The sequence below is a fragment of the Microcaecilia unicolor genome, chromosome 6 (genome assembly GCF_901765095.1).
Source record: "Microcaecilia unicolor chromosome 6, aMicUni1.1, whole genome shotgun sequence".
Classification (NCBI taxonomy): Eukaryota; Metazoa; Chordata; class Amphibia; order Gymnophiona; family Siphonopidae; genus Microcaecilia; species Microcaecilia unicolor.
In genome coordinates this window covers 159,954,021-159,981,545 of record NC_044036.1, presented here as the reverse complement: position 1 = coordinate 159,981,545, position 27,525 = coordinate 159,954,021, and the positions used below count along the sequence as shown (strand labels likewise).

Genomic DNA, 27,525 nt, shown 5'->3' with positions numbered 1-27,525 from the left:
TTGCTATGCACATAGCCGATTAAGCCAATATTCATCGGCTGACAGGCTACGTTATAGTGGCCAAAGATAGACCTGTTATTTATGCAGGTCTATCTGTCCGCTAACCTTAGCTGGTCAACCAGTGAATATTGGCACTAAACCGGTATGTCGCACACATAGCCGGTGACCGGGCTAGCTGTTATTCGCTAATATTCAGCTGAGATAGCCAGATATCTATTGCTTAGCCTGCTTGAAGCTATTTCTGGCCGGTTAAATAATGCTGACTATTGAGCGGAAAATCTTCAAAATACATCAGCTAGATTTTTATGTCGAGCAAGTCAGTTTGAGAAAGTTAATTCACTGCTATTAAAGTGATATTGGTTACTTGCAGAATATCGTGCTGTGTTCAAACTAAGCTGCTTGATTTTAAAGATATCTCAAGGTCAGGCTCCCTCTTACTTTAGTCAGCTAATATCCTTTTCAAACTACTTTAGATGGTTGTGGTAAGAAAATAACTTGATATTGCATTTCCTTGATGCTAAAGTGATAAGATATTTTTAAAAATGTTCAATCCCTTGCATATCAAGCAGATTTAACGTGGAATGCTTTGCCATTTGAAATTAGATCTGAAGTTGACTGACATGACTTTTCAGAAAGAGCTGAAGACCTATTTGTTTAAAGATTTCTTTTTTTGATATTTAAGTTGCATTTACTGGACATTTACAGTATATGCCATCATCTAGGCGCAGTTGCTTATGCCATGTCAATGGTCGGTGTAAATGACTGCAACTAAATGCCATAGTCGTATGCATAATTGACACTATTCTGTAAACTATGTGTGCAATTTGTATGCTAAGGGGGAAATCCTATATATGGCGCCTTAAAAATTGTCACCATAAAACCATGTGGTTAGCTCGATACTATAAACTATGCCTAAAGTTAGGCGTAGTTTATACGCTCATGCACCATTCTTGCACCTAAAATTTAGACACACCTATTTAGGCCACCTAAAACCAGGCCTCAATACATGCACCTAAGATAGGCGCAGATCGCGTGTACTCCATAATAGTGGGCATATTTTTTGAAACACCACACACCGCCCATTCCGTGCTCCCTTTTCGACTGTGCACATTAGAATTTACGTGCACTGCATTATAGAATACGCCTAGAAATTTGTGCATGTAAATTCTAATTAAAGCCAATTAGTGCCACTAATTGGTTAAGTACCAATTATTGGTGCTGATTAGATTGTTAATCAATTAAGTTGTGCACGCAATTGGCCGCATGGTCAAATTAGCACACACAACTTAAGGAGGCGCAAAAATGTGCATGCAAGATTAAAAATTGGGTAGGTAAGTGTCTGACCTGTGTGCTGGCTGCAGGGCAGATGCTTGCCACACTCCTACATTTACTGCGTAGGCTTTGCACTTACTGCACCTATGTTTACCTCTTAAGGGGGTCCATTTACCAAGGGGATATTTTTACCCATTTAGGTGGCAATAAGGGCTCCCACGGTAACCCGGCAATAACCAGGCAGCACGCAGTGATGCCCGATTACCGATGGGTTACCACTGCACAAGCCATTTCCAAGGGTTCTCTTTTCCCCCCTGAAAATGGCACGTGCTCGAGGCGGGACTACCACTGGTGTCCTCGTTGGGCTGGTGGTTCTTCCGGAAAAGTGAGCGGTATGTCCACGTTCGGCTTGCCACCGCTCTATAAATGGGCCCCAGAGTGTGGTAAATGCAAATATTGCCGTGCTTTTGTAAATAAGCCTTTAAATCTACGCATAGGTGGTCAACTTTGGACAGGTAGAATTAAGCAAATTTTCAAGTGGAAACCAGCTGGTCAAATTCAATTGAAAATTTGCCTGATGATATATCGCGGGTTTTCTTGTCTGCGAAGTGGCTGTTTGAAAATGGATGTCTTAGTAACAGTAATAGTAGTTCAGCCACTGGTGTCAGTATGCTCCCCACCACACCCAGCCTCATCTTGGTCAAGCAAAGTTTTTGAAAGCTAAACAACGTGCATTTTTTTTTTTGTTTCATTTGAGTGAGAGAATCAAATGGATATAGGGGTCGTGTTTGTGATCTGGAAGATGTTATTTTGCTTTCTATCACAAATCATGATGCTTCTTTAAAGAAGTGTTAAAAATCATATTAACTGTGAAACCTAAATTTTAACTGTTTTAAACTCTGCATAGAATAATGTCCAGCAGATGCAGCTGGAAGCACCGCAGTAAATAACTAATCTTAAAATGGTCAATAATGTCTATAGAAAAGTTACATGAGAAAGGCAAATCATGTTTTAGAATTCAAAAGGTTTGCTGCATACATGCCACTATGAAACAATATATCATGCACTGCTCAGGAAACCATTCCAGAGAGGCAGAATTCAGTATATGTTGCTTTTATTGCTCACATTTTTTCAAAATATAATTTCTTCTGCTAACAAAGAGATCTCATACGGTGTTCTTGCATGCCTGTAGCGCAGAGACTCAAGCAAGCCCTGGAACCTTGCGATACTGAATATCCGGCATTTGTCTCAGAACGCACGATAAAGGAGACCACAGGCAATATCGCTTGCAATGGCTGTTTCAAGTAAGCCTTTTCAACATTTTTCTAGATTTGTTTGGAAGAGTTTTAACTATTTTGCTGAGTTTATGTTGCTGGGCTGTGCATTTCTAGTTCCTATCTTATATCTTGAGGTATTTTAATCATCTCTGACAAGATGCCATGCCTCTTATTATAGGGGTCATTCAAAGGTTTGATAACATTCTTGAATTAAAGCTATTCACTGTGTCCTACCAGAAAACTTGACCTAACCTAACCTCCTTGTGACCTAAGAAATCCACAGAAATTAAAGACCATGATCATGAATTTCAGAAAAGATGTGTGCTCCCTTTTCCAAGGGCCCTGTTTCTTTGAGGCATGTTTTTAAAAAGTGCAGTTTAGGGGAGAAGAACCCCTTAACAGCTGAAACTGTTGCAATCACTGATGAGTCAAATGTTAAAGCCCTTACAAACTGGGCTTTTCATGGTCAGGAAAGTAAACTCAGCTTTAACTGTTACCTGATGCAGAAAGCTTATTATTGAAGCAAAATAGCACCCATTGGACACTTAGGGGCCCTTTTCCTAAGCTGCGTAAGCGTTTACACGTGCCCAACGTGCGCCAAAATAGAGTTACTACCCAGCTACCAAATGGCTTTTGCAGTAATTTCATTTTTGGCGCACGTCCAATACGCGCATCTGAAAATTAATTTTTATTTTCGGACTCGCTTAGTGGACACGCTCCAAGTGGCATTTGACGCGCGTGAGTCATTACCGCCTGGTTACCTTGTGAGACTTTACTACTAGGTCAATGGCTGTCAGTAAGGTCTCAGACCCAAAATGGGCGCGTGGCAATTTTCATTTTTACGCACGTCCATTTTCGGCAAAAAGTTTTAAAAAGGGATTTTTTTGCAGGCTCGCTTAAAAATGATTGTGCGCGTGCCCAAAACACATGTCTACACTACAGCAGGCCATTTTTCAGCGCACCTTTGTAAAAGGGTCCCTTAAGTGCTAGTACTGGGATTTTTTTTCCTGTAGAGAAAAAGCAAGTAGTCATTTTGACTGGACTACTTAGTACTTGGGATGCTATTTTGGAAGGAAAGAGGACAAGAGAGTTTTTCTATATGCTCCAGTCAGGTAACACATAGCATGCTGATGGCGAGACTGCAGTAGTTAACTCTGAAAATGCAATCGTATATGCTCGCTCTACAGGAAAATGAAAGTGATCCTTGGCTAGGAAATTAGAAATTAAACAGGCATTTTTAGGTTCACCATGGCACTGTACATTTAGGGGTGAATTCTATATATGGCACTGAAAAAAAATCAGTGCTGAAAATGGGTTATTCTGTAAACTGTACGCTAACCAATTAGTGCATGATTAGTGCATGAGCCTTCCAAAAAAGGTGGTGGTAGGGGCTCATGCACTAATGGCCATATGCTAATGGGAAAATTAGCACATGGCCATTAATTAGATTGTAAGCTCTGTCGAGCAGGGACGTCTAGTAGCGCTATAGAAATGATAAGTAGTACTAGTAGTCTTGGGATTCTGGAATCTTGCTACTCTTTGGGATTCTGCACAGAATCTTGCTACTATGGGATTCCGGAATCTTGCTACTCTTTACGATTCTGCACAGAATCTTGCTACTCTTTGTCCTTATCCCTTATTTATTCTGTTTGTTTGTCCTAACTAGATTGTAGGCTCTGTCGAGCAGGGACTGTCTCTTCATGTTCAAGTGTACAGCACTGCGTATGTCTAGTAGCGCTATAGAAATGATAAGTAGTAGTAGTAATTCAAAAAATAGAAAAAGCGGGCGTGTTACCCATGCGGCCTTTTACTAAGCTGCTTTAAGCAGCTAATTCTGAGTTTATCATGCGTTAGATAGTAGTACAGACCCATGCTACTGCCTCCTGCATTAAAAAGGCAGCTGCTGTGTAAAATCCCCACATTAAGGGGGGGAGATTCTAAATATGGCACTGAAATCAGTGTGACTAAGCGTATTATGTGATCAGCGGCTAGATTTAGCCGCAGATTATAGAATATGCTTAGTTGATATTTTAGTGCCTAAACCTACATGCATCTGTTTACACAAATGAAAATGTGGCGTAAATCCCAGTATGTAGATTTTGGTGCACTAGGCCATATTCTATAACTAGGCACGTAAATTTTGGAACACCCATGAAAAGCTCATTTCCACACCCATAACCACACCCCTTTTTCCCTGCGTGTGTTAGAAGTTTGGTGCACATTATTACAGAATACGCTTAGTGAGTTGTGCGCCTAAATTCTAATCAGTGCCAATTGGTGCTCATTATTTCTTGTTAAGTGCTATTATCAGCGCAGATTAGCTTGTTAAGCTTGTTAAATTACACGCATTGTTATGGAATCTGCGCTGATTGCAACACAGATCTCTAGGCATGCTATATAGAATCCAGAGGTAACTGCTTAATGTGGGATCTGGATGTGATATGGACAGGAGGAGATGTAGCTTGCTGTGATTACTAGCTGTGATGTCAAGAATGCTGATAGCATAGCCGAACTTACCAACACTTAAAGAGTGCAGCCTATCTGAGAAGAGGGGGCATAGCGCTATAGGCTCCGTAAGCACCGGAACCCCGCCCTGAACTCTGCAGTAGAAATTGCTTGCTGCCGCATACCAGTTGCACTAAAAGATAATCTAAGCCAACATAAAATCTGTTTTACTGTTTTGGGATTTTGCCAGGTGCTTGTGACCTGGATTGGTCACTGTTGGAAACAGGATACAGGGCTTGATGGACCTTGGGTCTGTCCCAGTGCTTATGTTCTTATGACCTCAGCCCAAATTAAGGAATGCAAGCAGCAGCAGCCCTCTGCAACCTATCAAAATTTGGCACTAGAGGCAGTAGCCTATCCTGCTCATTTTCGAAAGAGAAGGGCGCTCATCTTCCGACACAAATCGGGAGATGGGCGCTCTTCTCTCAGGTGCGGCCAAATCGGCATAATCGAAAGCCAATTTTGGCCGCCCTCAACTGCAGTCCGTCGCAGGAGTGGCCAAAGTGTAAGGGGACGTGTCAGAGGCGTAGCGAAGGTGGGACAGGGGGCGTCGAAGGTAGGACCGGGGTATGGTTAAGAGATGGCTGTCCTCGGCTGATAATGGAAAAAAAAAGGGCGGCCCTGATGAGCATTTGGCCGACTTTACTTGGTCCATTTATTTTCAGGACCAAGCCTCAAAAAGGTGTCCGAACTGACCAGATGACCACCAGAGGGAATCAGGGATGACCTCCCCTTACTCCCCCAGTGGTCACCAACCCCCTCCCACCCTAAAAAAAATTTTAAAACATTTTTTTGCCAGCCTCAAATGTCATACCCAGCTCCATCACAGCAGTATGCAAGTCCCTGGAGCATTTTTAATGGGTGCAGTGCACTTCAGCCAGGCGGACCCAGGCCCATCCCTCCCTACCTGTTACACTAGTGGTGGTAAATAGGAGCCCTCCAAAACCCACCCAAAACCCACTGTACCCACATGTAGGTGCCCCCCTTCACCCCTAAGAGCTATGGTAGTGGTGTACAGTTGTGGGGAGTCTAATTTGGGGGGCTCAGCACCCAAGGAAAGGGAGCTTTGTACCTGGGAGCAATTAATGAAGTCCACTGCAGTGCCCCTAGGGTGCCCGGTTGGTGTCCTGGCATGTGAGGGGGACCAGTGCACTACAAATGCTGGCTCCTCCCATGACCAAATGGCTTGGATTTGACCGGTTTTGAGATGGCCGTCCTTAGTTTCCATTATTGGTGAAAACCAGTGCCAACTGTCTCTAAGGGCGGCCATCTCTAAGGTCGACCCAAATATTGAGATTTGGCAGTCCCCGATCATATTATCGAAACGAAAGATGGACGCCCATCTTGTTTGATAATACGGTTGGCTCCGCCCCTTCCCGGGGTCGTCCCCAGAGATGGGCGCCCCCGTTCGATTATGCCCCTCTATGTTGCCTATCCCTAAATCCGGCCCTGCCCTAAAAAAAAGAAAAGCAAATTCTGTGGCAGTTCTGTAATGCTCATACACATTGACTCCCTCATTTTATAACAGGTCACCTTAATTTAAGTGCAATTTGCATGCTCAAATTTATAGAATACTGCCATTCATATGGGTTAGTGTGCATTTTCACACATAAATGGTGGTACGACACCTAATCGATATTCTATAATAATGAGCTAAAATGGCTTAGCGGTTCACAGGGGAGGAGCAGGGATGTGTCATAGGCAGGGCTAATATTTACACAGGTTACTTATAGCCATAGACCTGGCGTAACTGTGTGCAAAGCCAGTTTATGCTAGCATTTTATCAGAATATTTACATACATAAGTGCTCTTATAGAACAGGTTCACTTCCCACACAAATATGGCCCCTAAATGTTGGAATCTTTTATAGAATTTCCTCCATATAGTTGACAAAAGGATTCTTTCTGAATTATACGGTTCAACAGCTCTTAATAGAATATTAAATGCCAATACACATAAGAAGCTTAGTTTATTTTCATGTATATATTTTTCTTTTCCATCTGGATATTAAGCCTGTGGTCTGCAGAAGGCTGTCCCATAGTCATTCATCATTGTCCACATATCTAAATCTACTTGCTTGCCAGTGCAACAAAACTCTGTATTTCTTAACTCTTAATTCTGTCATTTGTTTAGAGTGAAAAAGTTTTTTAAAAAAAATAGTCGACACAGTGGACTGTTAGGATCAAAGCTTGATGTAGTGTATATTTAATCTATAAATTCAGAGCATGACAGAGTCCTTTCTGAAGACCTTTTGTGTATTTAGGATAGGAATTCCTTTGGAATGCTCAATTTCTCCTTGTGACTAGGACTGTTCACATTTTAGTATTCGTCTGCAAGTCAAATATTACTTGTGGTTTGCCAAGACCACCACCATGAAGCAGAGACTGGTTCCACATCTGTTCCTGTTCCAATGTGACAGAGAAGCCATTAAGAAGTAACTTTAAAAGAATATCAGAGGATTTAGCTCCTTTATCTCCTGTGGCTTATAGAATGCTTCCATAGTATTATATTCAACAAATAATTTATTTTAGGAGAACATAAATAGATGATTTCAAAAGCCATTAGATCCAACACATGTATTTGCTCAAAAAAATTAATCATGTTTATCATGTTCTAAATAATTGCATGAGGAAGCCTGGGTTAATATTGAGAAGCACCATATGAGGCAGTGAACTTGGCAGCTGTGGAAAAGAATTAGATAATCAATGTATTATAGTATATTAGGGTCACCCAGTAAATCTCTTTTTTAAAAAAACCTGTAGCCATGGATTAGTTTCTGGAACATCTGTTATTGTCTCTTGGGTACTTCAGAATCCTATGTATTTCACTGCTTAGATACACCTAAATGTTATTTTTCTGTTATAGGGTATGCACTACAATTTTGTTTTCAAATTACAATTCAGTTCTAAATAATAGTGATTGTACCTTTCTATGCCTAAGTTTACTTGTAATGATATGCCACTAGGCTGCCCTAATAGCTCAGCCACAGTGCTGTGTGTTGCCATGAGGGCTTGTTTGGATTCCTGGGTCACGTTTTCTGTTCCCGGGTCAGTTGAGGTGGAGGAAATTCCAATCATTGCTCTTTAAGTGCAATTTGCATGCTCAAATTTATAGAATACTGTCATTCATATGGGTTAGTGTGCATTTTCGCACATAAATGGTGGTACGACACCTAATCGATATTCTATAATAATGAGCTAAAATGGCTTAGCGGTTCACAGGGGAGGAGCAGGGATGTGTCATAGGCAGGGCTAATATTTACACAGGATACTTATAGCCATAGACCTGGCGTAACTGTGTGCAAAGCCAGTTTATGACTCCTAGGGGACAATTCTATAAAGTACTTCAAAAATTAGGTGCCAAAATGCTGGACACAGCATGCAAATTTAACATAACAGGATCTGGGCAACCAGAATAGAATACAGTCCTGGACATTATAGAATCCTAGCACAAGTTGGCATTTACATGCCAACATTTAGGCACGCCCAGTTATGCATTGTGTAGGGCAGGCATAAATGTGTGCACTTAAATGCTGCACTTTGTCATGTAAACTTTGCTATTCTGTAACATGTGCACATGGTGGCCTAGTGGTTAGGGCACCCATCTTGACATCCCAAGGTGGCTGGGTCAAATCCCACTGCTGCTCCTTGTGAGCTTGGCAAGTCACTTAACCTTCCATTGCCTTAGGTACCCAGTGTACCTCAATATAACTCCCCTTGAGCTACTACCAAAAAAGTGTGAGCAAAATCTAAATAAATAACTGTTGGAAATGCACATGCCTCATGAATGCCCTCTCACAATTCTGCACTAAGAAGTAAATATTCAGCTGTTGGCATTCAGTATTTTTTTCGTTGGTGGTGGCATTTAGCCCAGATATTCAATGCCAGGCCATGTCCAGACACTGGCATTGAATATCTCGGTTTATGCAGACAGCTCTTATCTGATTAAGGGCCCTGTTTACTAAGCCACACTAGAGGCACGGTAGCGTTTTTAGCGTGTGTTAAATATTAACATGCACTAACCATGTAGATGCCCATAATATTTCTGTGGGCATCTACATGGTTAGTGCATGCTAATTTTAGCACTCGCTAGTGCACCTTACTAAACAGGGCCCTTAATGTGATATTCAGCCTTTAACTGCCTGAGTGAAACTAGATAAAGACAGGACTGTGTTTTTTGCGGTCCGATTTGTCCGGTTAACTTAGATGATTGAGGAGTCCTTTTACTAAGCTGCAGTAAACGGAGCCATCGCTAGCAGTGGGTAAAAGGCTATCTTTTTCTGAGGACAAGAAATGGCCGTGCAGTAAGTGAACTGAAAAAAATGGCATGTTCTGGGCAGGGGCATAGCCAGACTTCGGCGGGAGGGGGGTCCAGAGCCCGAGGTGAGGGGGTACATTTTAGCCCCCCCCCCCCCCCGGTGCCGCTGACCCCCCACCACCATTGCCGACACCCCTCGCCGCCGCCGCTGTCGCCACCACCAACAACCTTCACCCCCCCCCCACCACCGCCGTCAACCCTCCCCCGCCGTCGCCTACCCTTGCTGGCGGGGGACCCCAGCCCCTGCCAGCCGAGGTCCTCTTCTTCCTTCGTTCTGTTTCTGAATCTGACTTCCTGCACAGTACATGCAGGATGTCAGACTCAGAAACAGAACAGAAACAGAACGAAGCCTTGCGATCTGCAATGCTTCGTTCTGTTTCTGTGAGTCTGACGTCCTGCACGTACAACGTAGCTACGCCCCTGGTTCTGGGGTAGCCTGGTGGAAGTTCTGGATTGGCATGCAGCAAGCCCATTGCTGCGCACCACTCCTTTAGTAAAAGCACCCCTAAGTGTTAAATATTGGCACTTAACCACATAAGTGCCGACTCTGCCCCCAGACTGCCCACAAAATAGCAGATTTTAAGTTTAGTGGTTAATACTGATATTCAGCAGCACTAACTAGTTAAATGACTCTGAATATCACCAATTAGCCCTGCACAAGTGATATAACTGGCCAGGAGCTGGTTTAATCACTTTGTATATTGACCCCTAAGATTATATAATACCGCTTAGTGCCCAGCTAGCACTTATTGGGAATCTGTAACATTCACGCGCATACATGCTAATAATATTCTATAATCTGAGAATGCAGGAGAGACAAGGGTGATGTGACTTTCAAATATTTGAAAGGTATTAATCTACAAACAAACCTTTTCCAGAGACAGGAAGGTGGTAGAACTAGAGGACATGAATTGAGGTTGAAGGGGGGCTGACTCAGGAAAATGTCAGGAAGTACTTTATCACGGAGAGAGTGGTAGATACCTGGAATGCCCTCCTGCGGGAGGTGGTGGAGATGAAAACGGAATTCAAAAATGCATGGGATCAGGGGCGTAGCCAGACTTCGGCGGGAGGGAGTCCAGAGCCCGAGGTGAGGGGGCACATTTTAGCCCTTCCAGCGCTGCCGACACCCCCCCCCCTGTGCCATTTTTGACTTCCCCCCAAAGCCAACACCACCTTTGACCCCCCCCCCCCCCCGCCAACCCTTTCAACCCCCCATTCCCGCCACCGCCAAACCTTCCCCGCCGCCACCATCAGGTACCTTTGCTGGTGGGGGTACCCAATCCCCGCCAGCCGAAGTCCTGTTCTCTGGCGCGACAGTGTTGCTTATCTGCAAGTCTTCTGTTTCTGTGAGTCTGACATCCTGCACGTTCCTCTTCTCTGGCGCGGCTGCGTTGCTGATCTGCAAAGCTTCTGTTTCTGTGAGTCTGACATCCTGCATGTTCCCCTTCTCCAGCGCAGCCGCGTTGCTGATCTGAAAGGCTTCTGTTTTTGTGAGTCTGATGTCCTGCATATGCAGGACGTCAGACTCACAGAAACAGAAGCCTTGCAGATCAGCAACGTGGCCGCGCCAGAGAAGAGGACTTCGGCTGGTGGGGGTTGGGGACCCCCACCGGCAAAGGTACCCGACGGCAGCAGCAGCGGCAGGGGAGGGTTGGCGGCGGGAGGGGGTCGAAGGGGTTGGCGGCGGGGGGGCCAAGGCCAAATCTACAGGGGCCCATTCCCCGTGGCCCCACGTAGCTATGCCCCTGCATGTGATAAACACAAAGGAATCCTGAATAGAAGGCATGAAACCAAACAGCTTAGCAGTAATTAGATGGCAACACAAGGAATTGGAAAGCAAAGCCAGTGCTGGACAGACTTCTACAGTCTGTGCCCTGATCGTAGCTTCAGTAGCTGGAGAACAAGGCCAGTGCCAGCAGACATCTATGGTTTGTGCCCTGAAAATGGCAAGGACAAATCAAAATCAATTATACATATATAGCATCACATCATAACTTATACTATGAGTTTATCTTGTTGGGCAGACTGTATGGACTTTTTTTCTGCCATCATCTACTATCTTACTATGAATGGCACATACATTCAGGCAATCACATTATAGAATGAGGGGCCTAGTGGTCTGTCTTACAGTGCATGAATATTGACTCCTGAGAAGGCCGTGATTGATGGTCTCTGGCCAAAGACCATCACTAAAAGGACTGGATTAGGTGAGATAATTACAAACAAAAGCTCATAGGACCATAGCCCAATATTTACAACTGAGCTGGAAACCCATAGAAGCAAAAGGAAGCTGCTCAGTCAAAATACAAAAGGTCAACGCAAAGCAGTAAGTGATAACTTTTTAATGGACCAACTATACATTTTTCACTAGGATTTGACGGTTTCATCACCTTTATTGAGCCAAAGCAAAATGAGCAGGCTAATGGAAAAGATGATGTTTAGAATATAACTCAAAAGTTGAAATAATATAAATCCAAACTAAATCACAGATTGAAATGCAATGGTGTCATAAAGTAAAAAGGTTATGGGAAGGAAGTAAAGGTGAAAGAGAAGGTGATGTGTCAGCAGGCAGAGAGAAAACCCATGTCCTACCGTCTATTTTTGGATGTATTTTAGACATTTCCACCAGTTTTCATATACTTTTCCTTTGAAAATTGTTGGTGGTGCATAGCATCCATGGACTCTTGTATCTGCTTTTAGTGTGAGAAGATTTTGTATGGAAAATTGTGCACACATATTTTAAAATACGATCTTTACGTGTTACTTTCTCACCCTCCCTAAATGTTCCCCCAGGAATGCCTTCCAAAAATGCAGCTAGAATTCTACACATTGTGAAACAATATGCATGCTTTTATCTATGTTGGAGAAGGACAGTTTTCAGTGGGCTGATGGTTGTTTTATGTGTGTACATTGCTATTAGCTCACTCAAATGACTTTGCAAAATTGTCCTCCCTGTTTCTTTTTTTCCAGTAACTAAGTACCAAACAAAGAGTAATGCTTTTCTTCTTGTTCTTAATTGCTGCCTAGATTTTAACCAGTCAATATTCACCCTGGGCAGTCAGTGCTTTTGGAAACAGACTACAGTGGGCAAATTTGAGACTGAATATTCAATGATGGCCCATATCCACATTCCAGCACTGATGATCTGGGTCATCGGTGGCTCACAGAAATTATTCGGGTACTGCCACTTTTCAGTGCTGGTAGCCAGACAACTATCCAGGCAACTTGGGACGGCTATATGCATTTAGCCCAATATAAAGCTGATGGTGGGCAGCACTTTGCCCACCACCAGCGTTAAACCCAGATGTTCAATGCTGACCTGTTTCCAGTGACTGGCATGGAATATTCAGTATTTTCTGGCCACAAAACACTTTCATGGTTAAGTCGATATTCAGCAGCCGACTGGTTAAGTTATAGCGGTTAAAAATAGGACTGCTATTTACGCAATCTGATTTAACGGCTAATTTTATCCAGTCTGGCACTGAAAATCTGCACCTAACCGGATAAGTCACACAATATAGCCGGTTTAGCGGTAGGCGCTAACCATACATATCTACTATAATAAAACTCACCCTCAACATTCTGAGGACACTGACGTCAGTGAAGCCAAGCCACTGACTTCAGATCCTTCGGGTTCGAAGGTTCGTGGTGGTGAAGCCACCGGGCCCCGCCCTCGCGTCAAACGTCATGACATTGAGGGCGGAGCAAACATTGAGGGTGAGTTTTATTACTGTACCTGTGCTCCGCCCTCGCGTCAAAATGCAAAGACGTCGAGGGCGGCCCAGGAAAATTGCCACCCACACAGAGCTACGACAGCGCTAACAGCGGCGGCGCACGAACCAGCTACAACTGCGACGAGCCACGGGGCGGCCCAGGAAAATCGCCACTGTTCTCCTTATGTGAGTCACCCCCCCCCCCCCCCCAAAAAAAAGCTAGCGCCCGTTTCATTGCTCTGAGAAACGGGCCTTCTTTCCTAGTTGATAAATAAGACCAAGAATACTATAATGCTTCTGTATTCCATTGTGCGACTTCACCTTGAGTATTGCATTCAATTCTGGTCACTGTATCTCAAAAAAGTTATAGCAGAATTAGAAAAGGTTCAAAGAAGAGTATCCAAAATGATAAAAGGGATGGAACTTCTCTCATATGAGGAAAGGTTAAAAGAGGTTAGAGCTCTTCAGCTTGGAAAAGAGACAGATGAGGGGAGACATGATTGAGGTCTACAAAATCCTGAGTGGTACAGAATGGGTAAAGAACTCAGTGCCAGAGGATATGGTAAAAGCAGTTAGCGTATCTGGATTTTAAAAAGGTTTGGAGAAATTCCTGGAGGAAAAGTCCATAGTCTGCTATTGAGTTAGACACGGGGAAGACACTGCCTGCCTTGGGATTGGTAGCATGGAATGTTGCTGCTATTTGGGTTTCTGCCAGGTACTTATGACCTGGTTTGGTCACTGTTGGAAACAGGATATGGGGCTAGATGGACCATTGGTGTAACCCAGTATGGCTATTCTTATGTTCTTATTACAAAGTTAAACATCTAATTGTTAGGTCATATCCATGCATTTGTGACATCAGTTTAGCTCATAAACCAGGCAGAGTGCTATTGTGAAGTATATGTTGTCTCAAGGGTTAGGATCTCATGGTTTCTTAAGATAATTTTGTACTCCATTGTACAATGAAGAGAAAAACATGGTTCTCACTTCAGTCCCTGAGACACACCCAGCCAGTCAACTCTTTGCCAAAGCAAGGGAGTTGGCACTGTAGGCAGCCTGGACTCTGTTTTGTCAGACAGTAAGCCCTCAAAAGATAAATCCTGCTGTATAGATGTTAGGGATGGGTTGTCATTTGCAATGTCAAAGGAAATGTCATGTCATTGCATATCATTTCCAAAGGAAAACAAGCAGGAAAAACATGACATGTGCGGGGGAATTCTATAAATGATGCTTATTTATTTACATGCACAAATTTGGGTACATGCCCAATTTATGTATGCAATTTAATGGTGTAACGAGCCTATTAGCATCAATAATTGGATGATAATAATCAATTGTTGGCATTGATTTGCTACAATTTGGATTTACGTGCACATCCTGCTAGGCGCTAGTCTATAAAGATGTATGCACAAATCCTTTAGTGTTCAACTGAAAAGGGGTGTGTGGCCATGGGAGGGGCATGGGTTGGTCATGGGCATTCACTTAAGATGCATGCAGTATTATAGAACTTGAGGGATCCATGCCTATTTTAAGTGTGGGGATTTACACCAAGGTTTAGTTGGTGCAAATCCTCACACCTAAAATTTGGGCATGGATTCCGGCACCATGTGCTTTTCTATAAACGGCACCCAACTCATAGCACTGTTTATAGAATAGCACTGAGCATCCATATTTTTTCGGCACCCAAATTTGAACACCATTTACTGAATTTAGTCCTTTGTGTTTTTTGTCATTCACCAATAATGGTGCACACTGTGTGAAAAGAGGGCACTTTGAGTGTATAGACTTTCACAAAAGTGGAACCAGCACGCATCATTGAACCATTTTGCATGGGCAAACTTATGTAGGCATGCACGCAATATCAGGAAAAGAGTGTCCCCATTTCTGAAATAGTGCACCTTCTTTCAACATAGTGCACAGTATTTCCAACGACTATGCACTATTATTGGAAGCTGACAAAATGACCAAAGAAAAATGAATAAAATGAAAAATCCTGTAAACAACATGAGAAACGACACAAGATGAAAATTTTCTGACTGCACATCCCTAATAAATGCCCCAATATACTGAGTTCCAGTAATCCTATCGATGCTAGACAAAGCTAGAACCTTTTAAAGATGGTAGAACCTCTGATTGGATCAACCAAAAAGATGTAGTATGTGAGCTTTTGAGACCACACGCATCCTGCCTTAAGGAGGCATGTAAAATAAACAGTCTTATCTTTCTAACATTACCCCATTGCATGTATGTGCCACTACAAATCAGCATATATGAGCATATTTTACGAAATACATTCATAAGTGCTGATCCCACCCCCTATTCTCTTCCCTAGACATGCATACATCATGTAAACCCAGTGCGTTCTTTCTAGCAAAAAAGGTGCCGATACTCAAATGCTAGGCCAACCTTCAGGGGTGGGGTGATCACTGAAGTATCCACCCCACAATAGCCAGGCCCCCTGCAACCAGTCACAGAATCTATGACAAGACTGAATTGGTTTGTAGAGCCTGAGCTCTTTCATTAAAACTTGGGGTCCATGGGCCTATTTTAGCAGACAATGGAAAAGGTGCCGTTACTTAGTACCCCCAAGTACCCCCTCAAAAAATGCCCTGTGTAAACCTATGCAGCACAATTTCTATGTACATACTTTTGAATGTGTACACTGCCGGTTTTGCAAATGCCTACTTGAGTGTACATCGCTAATTATGAAATTAGCCTGCTACATACATGCTTGTTTGGAGTATTATGTAAATGCTATGGGCAGAACTGTCCTTTTATAAATTTAAGACACTGCTGAAGTCATATCTTTTTAAGGCTACATTTGGGGGTTCGGGGGTGGTAGCTGAATTTTGTCACCACTGTTCCCTCTAAGGTGAGCGGGTGTCCTCCATCTACAGTTCTACCAGTGGAGGGTGCTGTTTCACTATCATGTTTTCAATAGGGAGGGACAGGCAAGCTCTGCAGAATTCCAGAGAACCTGCTTGCCCTTAGGGGTCCTTTTACAAAGGCGCGCTGACAAATGGCCTGCAGTAATGTAGACACATGTTTTGGGTGCATGCAGAATCATTTTTCAGCACACCTGTAAAAAAATGCCTTTTTAAAAATTTTTGCCAAAAATGGACGAGCGGCAAAATGAAAATTGCCTCGCGTCCATTTTGGGTCTGAGACCTTACCGTCAGCCCATTGACCTAGTGGTAAAGACTCACACGGGCGGTAATGACCTATGCAAGTCAAATGCCACTTGGTGCGTGCCCGATACGTGCGTCCAAAAATAAAAATAATTTTTCAGATGCCCGTATCGGACGTTCACCGAAAATGAAATTAGCGCAAAAGCCACGCGGTAGCAGGGTGATAACTCCTTTTGGCGCGCATTAGGCACGCAAAGATGCTTAACGCACCTATGGGTAAGGTTGGCTGGTGTTTTCTGTGTGTCTGTGAAATGTGCTTTCCAATCCGAAGATGGAGTGCCTTTCCCTGTGATTTACTTAGCTATTTTGTTTGTAAACTGCTTAGACCTGTTTAGATTGAGTGGTATATCAAGTTTAAATAAACAATAAACATAAAAGAATAATAATTTAATGTGAAACGTATTTCTGGTGTGATTGATTCCTGTAATGTATGTGCAGGCTAAGCTAAAACATAGTGTCTGAAAAAAGGGGGGTAGAAACATTCAAATCTTCTGTAAAATCACTGTTATTTCATAGATTATGTATTAACTTTCCTCCGCATAGCACTGAAAAAAAAGACATTATGCTCCAGATGTTAAAGTGGTACTTTAAGACAGCCAGCTCAACAGTCTGCTGCGTTGGCATGTCTCCCAAATGGCATATATCCCTAAGTATACAGAAGGACTTTAAAGCTTCCTTCTGTTCAGCGCTTAGTACCTTATACACTTCCTAAAGCAAAACAGCATTTTAAAGCTACTTAGGTTTTGTATAATTTAAGGACTTTTCTGTGCCAGAAACTCCTCAATTCTCTTCCAAGTGGCTCTCCACATCCTCCACACAGGGCCTGTCAGCTCAGGTTTCTATGAGAAGCTCATAGAAAGATCTCAGCAGGACTCATGGACACTGGTTGCAAGGCATCCATGCCTCACCCCAAATTATGGATAAAATAACTTGCAACAAAAGTAATTTCTTCCTTAGAAGCAAGTGTTTCACTATAATTTAGAACCAACCATCCTTGAGGAAACATTAAAGCACCGGTTCTGCTTGAAAAACTGCTTAGAATTTGAAAACTGCATGCCCGTGGGAATCCCATTGTTTTCCTAGTAGCTTCTAAATTCAGCTCATGTGTATATTTCTACCTCTACATGAATTATCTTATTTTTCAGTACTGGGCTCTTGCCCTGAAAGCTATAATGGGTTTTTGCAAAGTCATTTTTCTTTTATTTTCAATGAAAGAAAGATCCTAAAACCTAATTTATGCTATGTTAAAATCTCAAAAGCTAGGGTACAGTCTACTGTATATAAACTCTTATTTCCAGTCCTTCGGATTTATTTCCTATGGGTTAACACAGAGAAGTGACCCATTGCAAGATCAGGTTCCTTTTCTTTCTTCATGTGAATTCCAAAGGCCTGCTTTACCCCTCCTATGGTCAGGGTTATATATACTAAAAGGCAGTATTACATTATTGCAGGCAAACAAGCATTAATGCGTGTTATTTACCACTGGTCTCATTTTATGCAATGATAACTATTTATTAATAATGAACATTAACAGCTATGGTGCACTCTACGATGGTAGCACACTTTAGTAAATCTAGTCCTCATTCTGTGGAACAGATGCGATGGGTTCTGGTTACTGGAAGGCACAGCCAGTCTTGGTTTTACTGTTATTGTATGCATGCACTCACCTGATTCTCATTGATTTCTCCAAATACAGATAATCGCAAGTTTAACTGATTCTTCTGATTTTACTTCCGTTTTTTGGAAGGAGGAAAAGGGCCTTGGATGCTCGGCTTGTTGTCACTGTCACTGTCGTATCAACAAAAATGCCGTGCAAACATCCTCACCGGTCTAAAAAACCTCCTCATTTTTTTCACATTTTCATATTTCTTTTCTTTAGTTTTTTTTTTTCTTTAATTGTTAATCATTGTTCACTATTTGGGACCAAAAGACTTAAAAGACACTTATCTGCCTCTGAAGAAATTCTTCTTGTTCTCGGTTTGCTCAACTATATACGTCCTCGGGAGACAAACTGCCAATTCATAGTGTCTTTTATCTGATGATATGCCTACAAGTCCGACTCCATTACATTAAAATTGAAGTAAAATCAGAAGAATCAGTTAAACTTGTGATTATCTGTATGTGGAGTATTCTTAGTAGCAAGATATTTGCCATATAGCGGTTTCTCATTGATTTCTGCAAGAAACTCAGCATCACATGTCCTTATGTTCTATGAAGGTAAAGCCAGGACTGCCTCACCATATCCTTGATGACAGCAACCCATTTCTTTTGGCTCCCTCTTTGTATCCTTCATTTGGGGTTAAGTCCCTGCACTTCCTTCCATGGGACATCAATGTTCTCTTTGTTCTTAAAATAGTAGCCTCATTACAGTTTCTGCTGCATCTCCCCTGGAGGTTTCTTCCTTGGAGTGTGTCTAATGTTCCCCTAGACACTGGTTCTCAAACCAGCCCTTGGGGCACACTAGCCAGTTGGGTTTCCAGGATATGAACAATAAATATGCATGAGAAAGATTTGCATAGAAAGGAGACGATGCGCTTAAATCTATCTCATGCATGTTCATTGTGGATATCCTGAAACTCTGATGGACTAGATGTGCCCTGAAGACTGGATGGCAGCCACTGCACCAGCCAGCCATGTACACTCTACCTCTAGTGTGCCCGCTGATCCATCACAGTTGTATATAGTGGATTGTTCATATTTGGTTCTGTTTCCTCCTCATTTTCTTCCTCACCCCTCAGTAACACTACAACCAAGTATTTTTTTCAAAGTGTTCAACAATTTCCCAATGGTGCCCCAGATGTGAGTATACCCACCGCAGAGGCAAGTCTTACCTTCAAGCTAGCCTCCTTGGGTTGGGGTGCTAGTGGGCCTGATAAGCAAGCCAGAGGCGAAGTCAGAAAGTGTGAGTGTCGATATTCATTCTAAATATTTTGGGGGTGCCTGGGTGTCCACTAATCTTTGGAGAAGGGGGTAGATTCTACCTTTCCACATTAGATACAGTAATGCCTGCCACTGGCATTAAACCCAGATTTTCAATGCCGGGCCATTTCTGATGACCAGCATTGAATATCTGGTATTTTTGGCTGTTAAACACTTACCCAGTTAAGCTGATATTTATCAGCTGATAGGTTAAGCTATAGCAGTTAAAGTTAGGACTGCTATTTATGCAGTCCGTTTTTACCATTAATCTTATCTAGTCTAGCACTCAGTATTGCACCTAACCAGATAAGTCGTGCTATATAGTCGGTTTAGCAGAGGAAAATACTTTGCATATTCAGCATAAGTACATAAGTACATAAGTAATGCCACACTGGGAAAAGACCAAGGGTCCATCGAGCCCAGCATCCCGTCCACGACAGCGGCCAATCCAGGCCAAGGGCACCTGGCAAGCTTCCCAAACGTACAAACATTCCACACATGTTATTCCTGGAATCTTGGATCTTTCCAAGTCCGTTTAGTAGCGGTTTATGGACTTGTCCTTTAGGAAACCGTCCAACCCCTTTTTAAACTCTGCTAAGCTAACCGCCTTCACCACTTTCTCCGGCAACGAATTCCAGAGTTTAATTACACGTTGGGTGAAGAAAAACTTTCTCCGATTTGTTTTAAATTTACTACACTGTAGTTTCATCGCATGCCCCCTAGTCCTAGTATTTTTGGAAAGCGTGAACAGAAGCTTCACATCCACCTGTTCCACTCCACTCATTATTTTATATACCTCTATCATGTCTCCCCTCAGCCGTCTCTTCTCCAAGCTGTATAGCTCTAGCCTCCTTAGTCTTTCTTCATAGGGAAGTCGTCCCATCCCCGCTATCATTTTAGTCGCCCTTCACTGCACCTTTTCCAATTCTACTATATCTTTCTTGAGATGCGGCGACCAGAGTTGAACACAATACTCAAGGTGCGGTCGCACCATGGAGCGATACAACGGCATTATAACATCCTCACACCTGTTTTCCATACCTTTCCTAATAATACCCAACATTCTATTCGCTTTCTTAGCCGCAGCAGCACACTGAGCAGAAGGTTTCAGTGTGTTATCGACGACGACACCCAGATCCCTTTCTTGGTCCGTAACTCCTAACGTGGAACCTTGCATGACATAGCTATAATTCGGGTTCTTTTTTCCCACATGCATCACCTTGCACTTGCTCACATTAAACATCATCTGCCATTTAGCCGCCCAGTCTCCCAGTCTCGTAAGGTCCTCTTGTAATTTTTCACAATCCTGTCGCGATTTAACGACTTTGAATAACTTTGTGTCATCAGCAAATTTAATTACCTCGCTAGTTACTCCCATCTCTAAATCATTTATAAATATATTAAAAAGCAGCGGTCCTAGCACAGACCCCTGAGGAACCCCACTAACTACCCTTCTCCATTGTGAATACTGCCCATTTAACCCCACTCTCTGTTTCCTATCCTTCAACCAGTTTTTAATCCACAATAGGACATTTCCTCCTATCCCATGACCCTCCAATTTCCTCTGTAGCCTTTCATGAGGTACCTTGTCAAACGCCTTTTGAAAATCCAGATACACAATATCAACCGACTCCCCTTTGTCCACATGTTTGTTCACTCCTTCAAAGAATTGAAGTAAATTGGTCAGGCAAGATTTCCCCACACAAAAGCCATGCTGACTTGGTCTCAGCAGGGGCGTATCTGCGTGGGGCCTCAGGGGCCTGGGCCCCCGCAGATTTCGCCCTGGACCCCCCTACCGCTGCCAACCCTCCCCCTCCGTTGCTCGCCTACCTTCGCTGGCGGGGGACCCCAACCCCCGCCAGCCGAGGTCCGCGTCCTCCTGCCGCTGCCGGCTGCCTTTGGTCCTTTAATTCTTCCATTGAAGCTGGCGCCGACGAAAGTTTCTTTTGAGTCTGACGTCGCTGCACGTTGTACGTGCAGGACGTCAGACTCAGAAATTGTTTCTGAGTCTGACGTCCTGCACGTACAACGTGCAACGTGCAGCGACGTCAGATTCAAAAGAAACTTTTTCGTCGGCGCCAGCTTCAATGGAAGAATGAAAGGACCAAAGGCAGCCGGCAGCGGCAGGAGGACGCGGACCTCGGCTGGCGGGGGTTGGGGTCCCCCGCCAGCGAAGGTAGGCGAGCAACGGAGGGGGAGGGTTAGCAATGGCAGCGGCTGGGGGGAGGGGGATCGGCAATGGCGGCGGCGGCGGGGGGGGGGGGCTATAATGTGCCCCCCCTCTCTGGCCCTGGCCCCCCCTACCGCCGCAGTTCAGATACGCCCCTGGGTCTCAGTAATCCATGTCCTTGGATGTGCTCTGTAATTTTGTTTTTAATAATAGCCTCTACCATTTTCCCAGGCACCGACGTCAGACTCACCGGTCTATAATTTCCCGGATCTCCCCTGGAGCCTTTTTAAAAAATGGGCGTTACATTGGCCACCCTCCAATCTTCCGGTACCACGCTCGATTTTAAGGATAAGTTGCATATCACTAGCAGTAGCTCCGCAAGCTCGTTTTTCAGTTCTATCAGTACTCTAGGATGAATACCATCCGGTCCAGGAGATTTGCTACTCTTCAGTTTGCCGAACTGCCCCATTACGTCCTCCAGGTTTATCGTGAAGTCAGTAAGTTTCTCCGACTCGTCCGCTTGAAATACCATTTCCGACACCGGTAACCCACCCAAATCTTCCTCGGTGAAGACCGAAGCAAAGAATTCATTCAGTCTCTCCGCTACGTCTTTGTCTTCCTTGATGGCCCCTTTTACCCCTCGGTCATCTAGCGGCCCAACCGATTCTTTTGCCGGCTTCCTGCTTTTAATATACCGAAAAAAAATTTTACTATGTTTTTTTGCCTCTAATGCTATCTTTTTTTCATACTCCCTCTTGGCCTTCTTAATCTGCGCCTTGCATTTGCTTTGACACACCTTATGCTGTTTCTTGTTATTTTCAGACGATAACTGGTTATTTCCCACCGAATAGTCACAGTTAGCCATAAAAATGCTATTTAGGCCGTTAGTGGCTGTTTCTGACCGGTTAAATAGTACTGGATATTGGGGGGGTGGGGGGAATAAAATTTTTTGGAACAAACTAGAGAAAATCTTCAGAGACAAAGATTCTTGAAAAATGGAGTAACATCATTATTTCACCATACTGAGGTCCATATTCAGTGTGATTTAACTGGGAAGAGGGGCTCCTTCTAGCTTAAATTATGCTGACTGGCTCTACACTTGATATTTAGTTTGGGGGAGGGGATTCATCAAGTCATGTTAGGGCTTTAAGTCACATTAATTGGCCCATAATGCAACTGCCCTAAAGTTGATTTTCTAAAACTATTGTGATGATATGTAAGTCACCGCGGGTTAGTGAGTAATGAGATATAAAATATGCAAATACTGAATGAATGGATGCCCTGACAAGAACATACGAACATAAGCATTGCCATACTGGGACAGACTGAAGGTCCATCAAGCCCAGTATTCCAGGTCACACATATTTGACAAGATCCCGAAACAGTAAAACAGACTTTATGCTGCTTATCCAAGAAATAACCAGTGGATTTCCCCAATTTCATCTTAATAATGGCTTATGAACTTTTCTTTTAGGAAATTATCCAAACCTTTTTTAAACCTCGATGTGGCACAGTGTCAAACCAAGGGCTGTGCAAGTGGTGTGGCCGTACAGGGCAAAATTATGGAAGGGTACAAAAATTTCTCCCAGCCCACCATCTCCTCTTATTGGCAGTGGCAAAGTGGGTGGGGGGTTGGTGCCAGTAGACAAGTTGCTCAGGCTCAGTATAGCCCTGATGTGATATTTCTTCTACTAGAACTGTCCAGACTTTCTGTATCCTCTACTGATCTCCCTTGAGTTGTCCATAGATCAGTCTGTCTTTAGCCTTTCCTGATAATTTACTTCTTCTTACATCAAACTAATTCCTAATCTATTACAGTCATTTAGTCACTGTGCTACAAATTTATGGTATTTTAAATCATAGCTCAAAACATACTTCTTGTTCATAGCCTTTCAGGATTAATGTTTGGTTCCTGGCCAGGATCTCCCTTGATATTGAACCAAGAATACATAATTTTTCTACACTCTTAATGTTTTTTAAAGAGCTATTACTGAAAAAGTTATGGAGACATTCAACTTCATTGCATCAATATGGCAAATCTCCCAAGTATTTATCGAAAGAGGGAAACTTTTGTTCTAAAGAGCTAGAGAGGTTGCTTCGTTGTCATGCTGATGGACAAAATGTTCTCTAGCGACAACTAGCCTGAGAAAAGAGACAGGAAAGGAATTATTCTAGGAAATAACATTTGTCATAAGTATTTATTTGCAGATCTTACCTCAGCATTTTCTTTGCCAATTTTATGTGTGTGATAAATTTGTATCTTGTAGCAGCACAGGACTGTTTTATTTCAGTTGCTGGCTGGTGGAACTGAAACCTCCTTTTTATCTATTGGGAGATGAGGTTTATTTGTATGTTTCTGAAATATTCATGCCTATGCAATCTTGCCATTATTGCCTGCTCAAAGATGTGCCCCCTTTTCTCTTTCTTTTAGTATAGTCCTCCCACAACAGAGCCTCAGACAATCCATTGTTATGATGCCAGTGCGGCTCTGTGGTCCATTGGCTCATAACTGCATTGCAAAAGCTCACGGTATATACTTTAAGAGATCAAGCACATTGCAGATCTGTAATTCTGAAGTAGTTAATTTGGAAAATAATTACAGTTCTATTGCAAATCGCTGTGATATATTTGGGAATAGTAGTAGATCACGTGAATAAATTGAAATAGAAATTTGTTTATTCTTTCTTTTGGCATTATTTGTAGATCACACAGCCCAGGTATGTGTGTGCCATTTTAAGAGCTTTTATGCTCTCTGTGTCACTGTTGTACCTCTTAAGCATTTTGACTCCTGAGAAAGGCTTCTTGCCGAAACACGGACCGTGTAGCGTCCCAATATAAGCACCGCCATACCGGGAAAAGACCAAAGGTCCATCAAGCCCAGTATCCTGTCTCCAACAGTGGCCAATCCAGGCTTCAAGAACCCGGCAACCCCCCCCCCCCCCAAAAAAAAAAAAAAAAAAAAACTTAATTCTTAATAATGTTCAATGGACTTTTCCTTCAAGAATCTGTCCAAACCCCCTTTAAATTCAGTAAGGCCAGCTGCTGTCACTACATTTTCCGGCAACGAGTTCCAGAGTCTAACTACACACTGAGTAAAGAAAAACTTTCTCCTATTTGTTTTAAATCTACCATATTCTAGTTTCATCTTGTGTCCCCTGGTTTTGTTGTTGTTTGAAAGTGTAAACAAACGCTTCACATCTGTCTGCTCTACTCCGCTCATTATCTTGTAGACGTCTATCATATCACCCCTAAGCCGCCTTTTCTCCAAGCTGAAGAGCCCTAACCTTCTCAACCTTTCCTCATAGGGAAGTCGTTCCATTCCCTTCATTATTTTCATCGCCCTTCTCTGCACCTTCTCTAATTCCTTTATATCTTTTTTGAGATGCGGTGATCAGAATTGGACACAATATTCTAGGTGCGGTCGCACCATGGAGCGATACAACGGCATTATAACATCCTTGTGTTTGTTTCCCATCCCTTTCCTTATAATACTCAACATTCTGTGCGCTTTCTTAGCCGCCGCAGCACACTGAGCAGAAGTTTTTAACATCTTATCAACGATGACTACCAGATCCCTTTCTAGGTCTATGACTCCTAACGTGGAACCTTGCATGACATAGCTGTAATTCAGGTTTTGATGCTCTTACTTCCTGTTTGGGCTAGTCATTTGGACTTTGGTGTTGTGCTTGCTTCCTTGTGGAAGGCATAGACCCCCCCTCCCCTTTGCTTCCATCTCATTACTGCACATTTCCCCTCTCCACCCCCAACCAACCCCATTCACCATCCCCTTCCCTTTCTTTCTATACTCCAACCCAATAAGCAGATTTTCAGAAGCAGTTCCATTGTACAACCAAAAAGAAAACATCTGGACACACATTTTTATTCAACAGAAGAACATTTTATGTGGATAGTAAATGGCTGCCATCTTAGTTATTTACAATTTGAGCTGGGAGTCATGAGGGGGCATGGAGATTAGGGTGGGATGGAGAGGGGGAGTCCAAAATCTGTGCCTACCCACTTTTGGCTCAGGCTCCCTCCCCTTCAAATCTCAATGTCTGGCTATGCCACTGGGTCAATAGGACAGTTTTGGAAACCACTGTTCCAAGAGTTTATTTTTTAAATTCCTCCTTCATTAACCACTCACAGTGCTATCAGCCATAGCAAACCAGCTGCTCTGCTCTCAACACATTATTTCTGCTATAATTGAATATATAGTGCATCTGTCACTTAACTTTCTCACATGGGATTTGAAATTGATTTCAAACCAAGTTTAAATGCATTCCATGATTCTTAAAGACAGTTCTGTCTGGGTTTAAATTCAATATTTACATTCAAAATTCAAATTTATGATAAATTAACTTTCCCGCCAAAATAACAATCAGTTTTACATTAACCACTGACCTTGAAACTCTGTTGATTTGCTGGTGATATTCAAAGCTACTACTGATTAGCAGGTGGTTCTACAGACTGGATAGGTGCCGGTCAGTAGAATATTCAGCAACATCAACTGGATAGTGCAAGTGAATATTCCATCTGACTGGCATTATCTGGACATGCTGGGCGCTTGGATGGAACTGGAAGCTATCTTGTCAGCAGAGATATTCATACTGCTAAGCGGATACCTAACTACATGTCCTCACTTTATCTGGTTAGCTATCTGGTTAGCAGTCTAGGGGCCCTTTTACTAAGCTGCGTAGGCGCCTACGCACACCCAGCGCGCATCAATTTTAAGTTACTGCCTGGCTACCACGTGACCTGTGTGGTAATCTCATTTTTTATACACACCAGAAAATATATTTTATTTTCTGGAGCATGGTGAAAATCGGGCAGTAACTCTAAGTTGATACGTGTAGGCAATTACCACCCAGTTAACGAGAGAGACTTTACCGCTAAGTCAATGGCTGGCGATAAGGTCTCAGACTCAAAATGGGTGCTCGCCAATTTTAATTTTGCTACACGTCCATTTTCGGCAAAAATTTTAGAAAGGCATTTTTTTACTGGTGCATTGAAAAATGGGCCTGCTTGTGCCCAAAGCATGCGCCTACACTAGCACAGCCCATTTTTCAGCACACCTTAGTAAAAGGACCCCTAAATATTTCCACAAGGACTGGATTCTACATATGGCGTTGAAAAAAAATAAGCGCCAAGCACTATTCTATAAATGGCACTCTGACTTGGGCATTGTTTATAGAATGGCGCTAGCGACAGGAGCCAAACCTAACTTTTAGGCATGAGGCTTGACAACAACTGAAACCATGGCTAAATTAGGAGTGAATCAGGCATATTCTGAAACAGTGTGTGCAAATTCTTGGAATGCCCATGCCCCCTTTTCAGATCTGTGCACTAGAATTTACGCGTGCATCTTTATAGAATACGCCTAGCAAGATACATGTGTAAATTCTAATTGTTACTAATTAGCATCAATAATTGATTGTTAGCACATAATTATCAGCACTAATTAGTTTGTTCTTCAATTAAATTGGGTGCATGCCCAATTTTCTGTGCGCAATTTTGAGCACCATACATAGAATTCAGGGGTAAATGGATAGCACCACCAGTCAGCACCGATCTCTGGATATTCAGTTCTGAATCTCTGAAGTTTTTTTTACTTGTGGTGGTCAGTGTTTTAAAAATCACTGACCACCACAGGCTGAATCTCTCTCTCTCTCTCTCTCTTCACCCTGAGTGCCTGAGCCAAGCCGCGAAGGGCTGGGGGCCATCACAAGCATGACAGTTTGCATAGTAGGCCTTAAGTGGGGTGAGGTTGCCAGTGCCACCCGTGGCATCACAGGCTGAATATCAGCCCTAATAAAGTAAAATAGGACTAGACTACATTAAAATGCACATCTTCAAATGCCTTCAAGAAATGGATCTAACTCTGCTTTAAGAAAAGGTTATACTCTTTTGGAAAGTAAAGTAAATTGGAACAAGCTGAGAATGATCTTACAGATTCTAATTTGAGATTTGTTCATTTTCCTATATGTTCTACTGAGATAATGTTTTCTTCAAGTTTTGCACATTGATGTTAATAACCTTTCTCCAGTGGTAAGGGCATTTTATGCCCCTGGATTCTTCAAGAGTCTAGGAGGTGAGGAATTCAATCAAAGTAGGCTTAATAATTTCACTGTAATATTAGAGGGTTCAGTGGAGGAAACCACCACCAG

The 27,525-nt window shown here is 42.9% G+C and overlaps 1 protein-coding gene across 1 annotated transcript in view; it reads left to right on the top strand.

Moving 5' to 3' along the window:
• CACNA2D3 (calcium voltage-gated channel auxiliary subunit alpha2delta 3) overlaps window positions 1-27,525 on the top strand; it is an 877,278-nt gene that overhangs the window by 829,832 nt on the left and 19,921 nt on the right. The window contains exon 34 of the mRNA XM_030205518.1: window positions 2,465-2,576. Within this exon, the coding sequence (XP_030061378.1) occupies window positions 2,465-2,576 (112 nt within the window). The remainder of the gene's footprint in view (window positions 1-2,464; window positions 2,577-27,525) is intronic.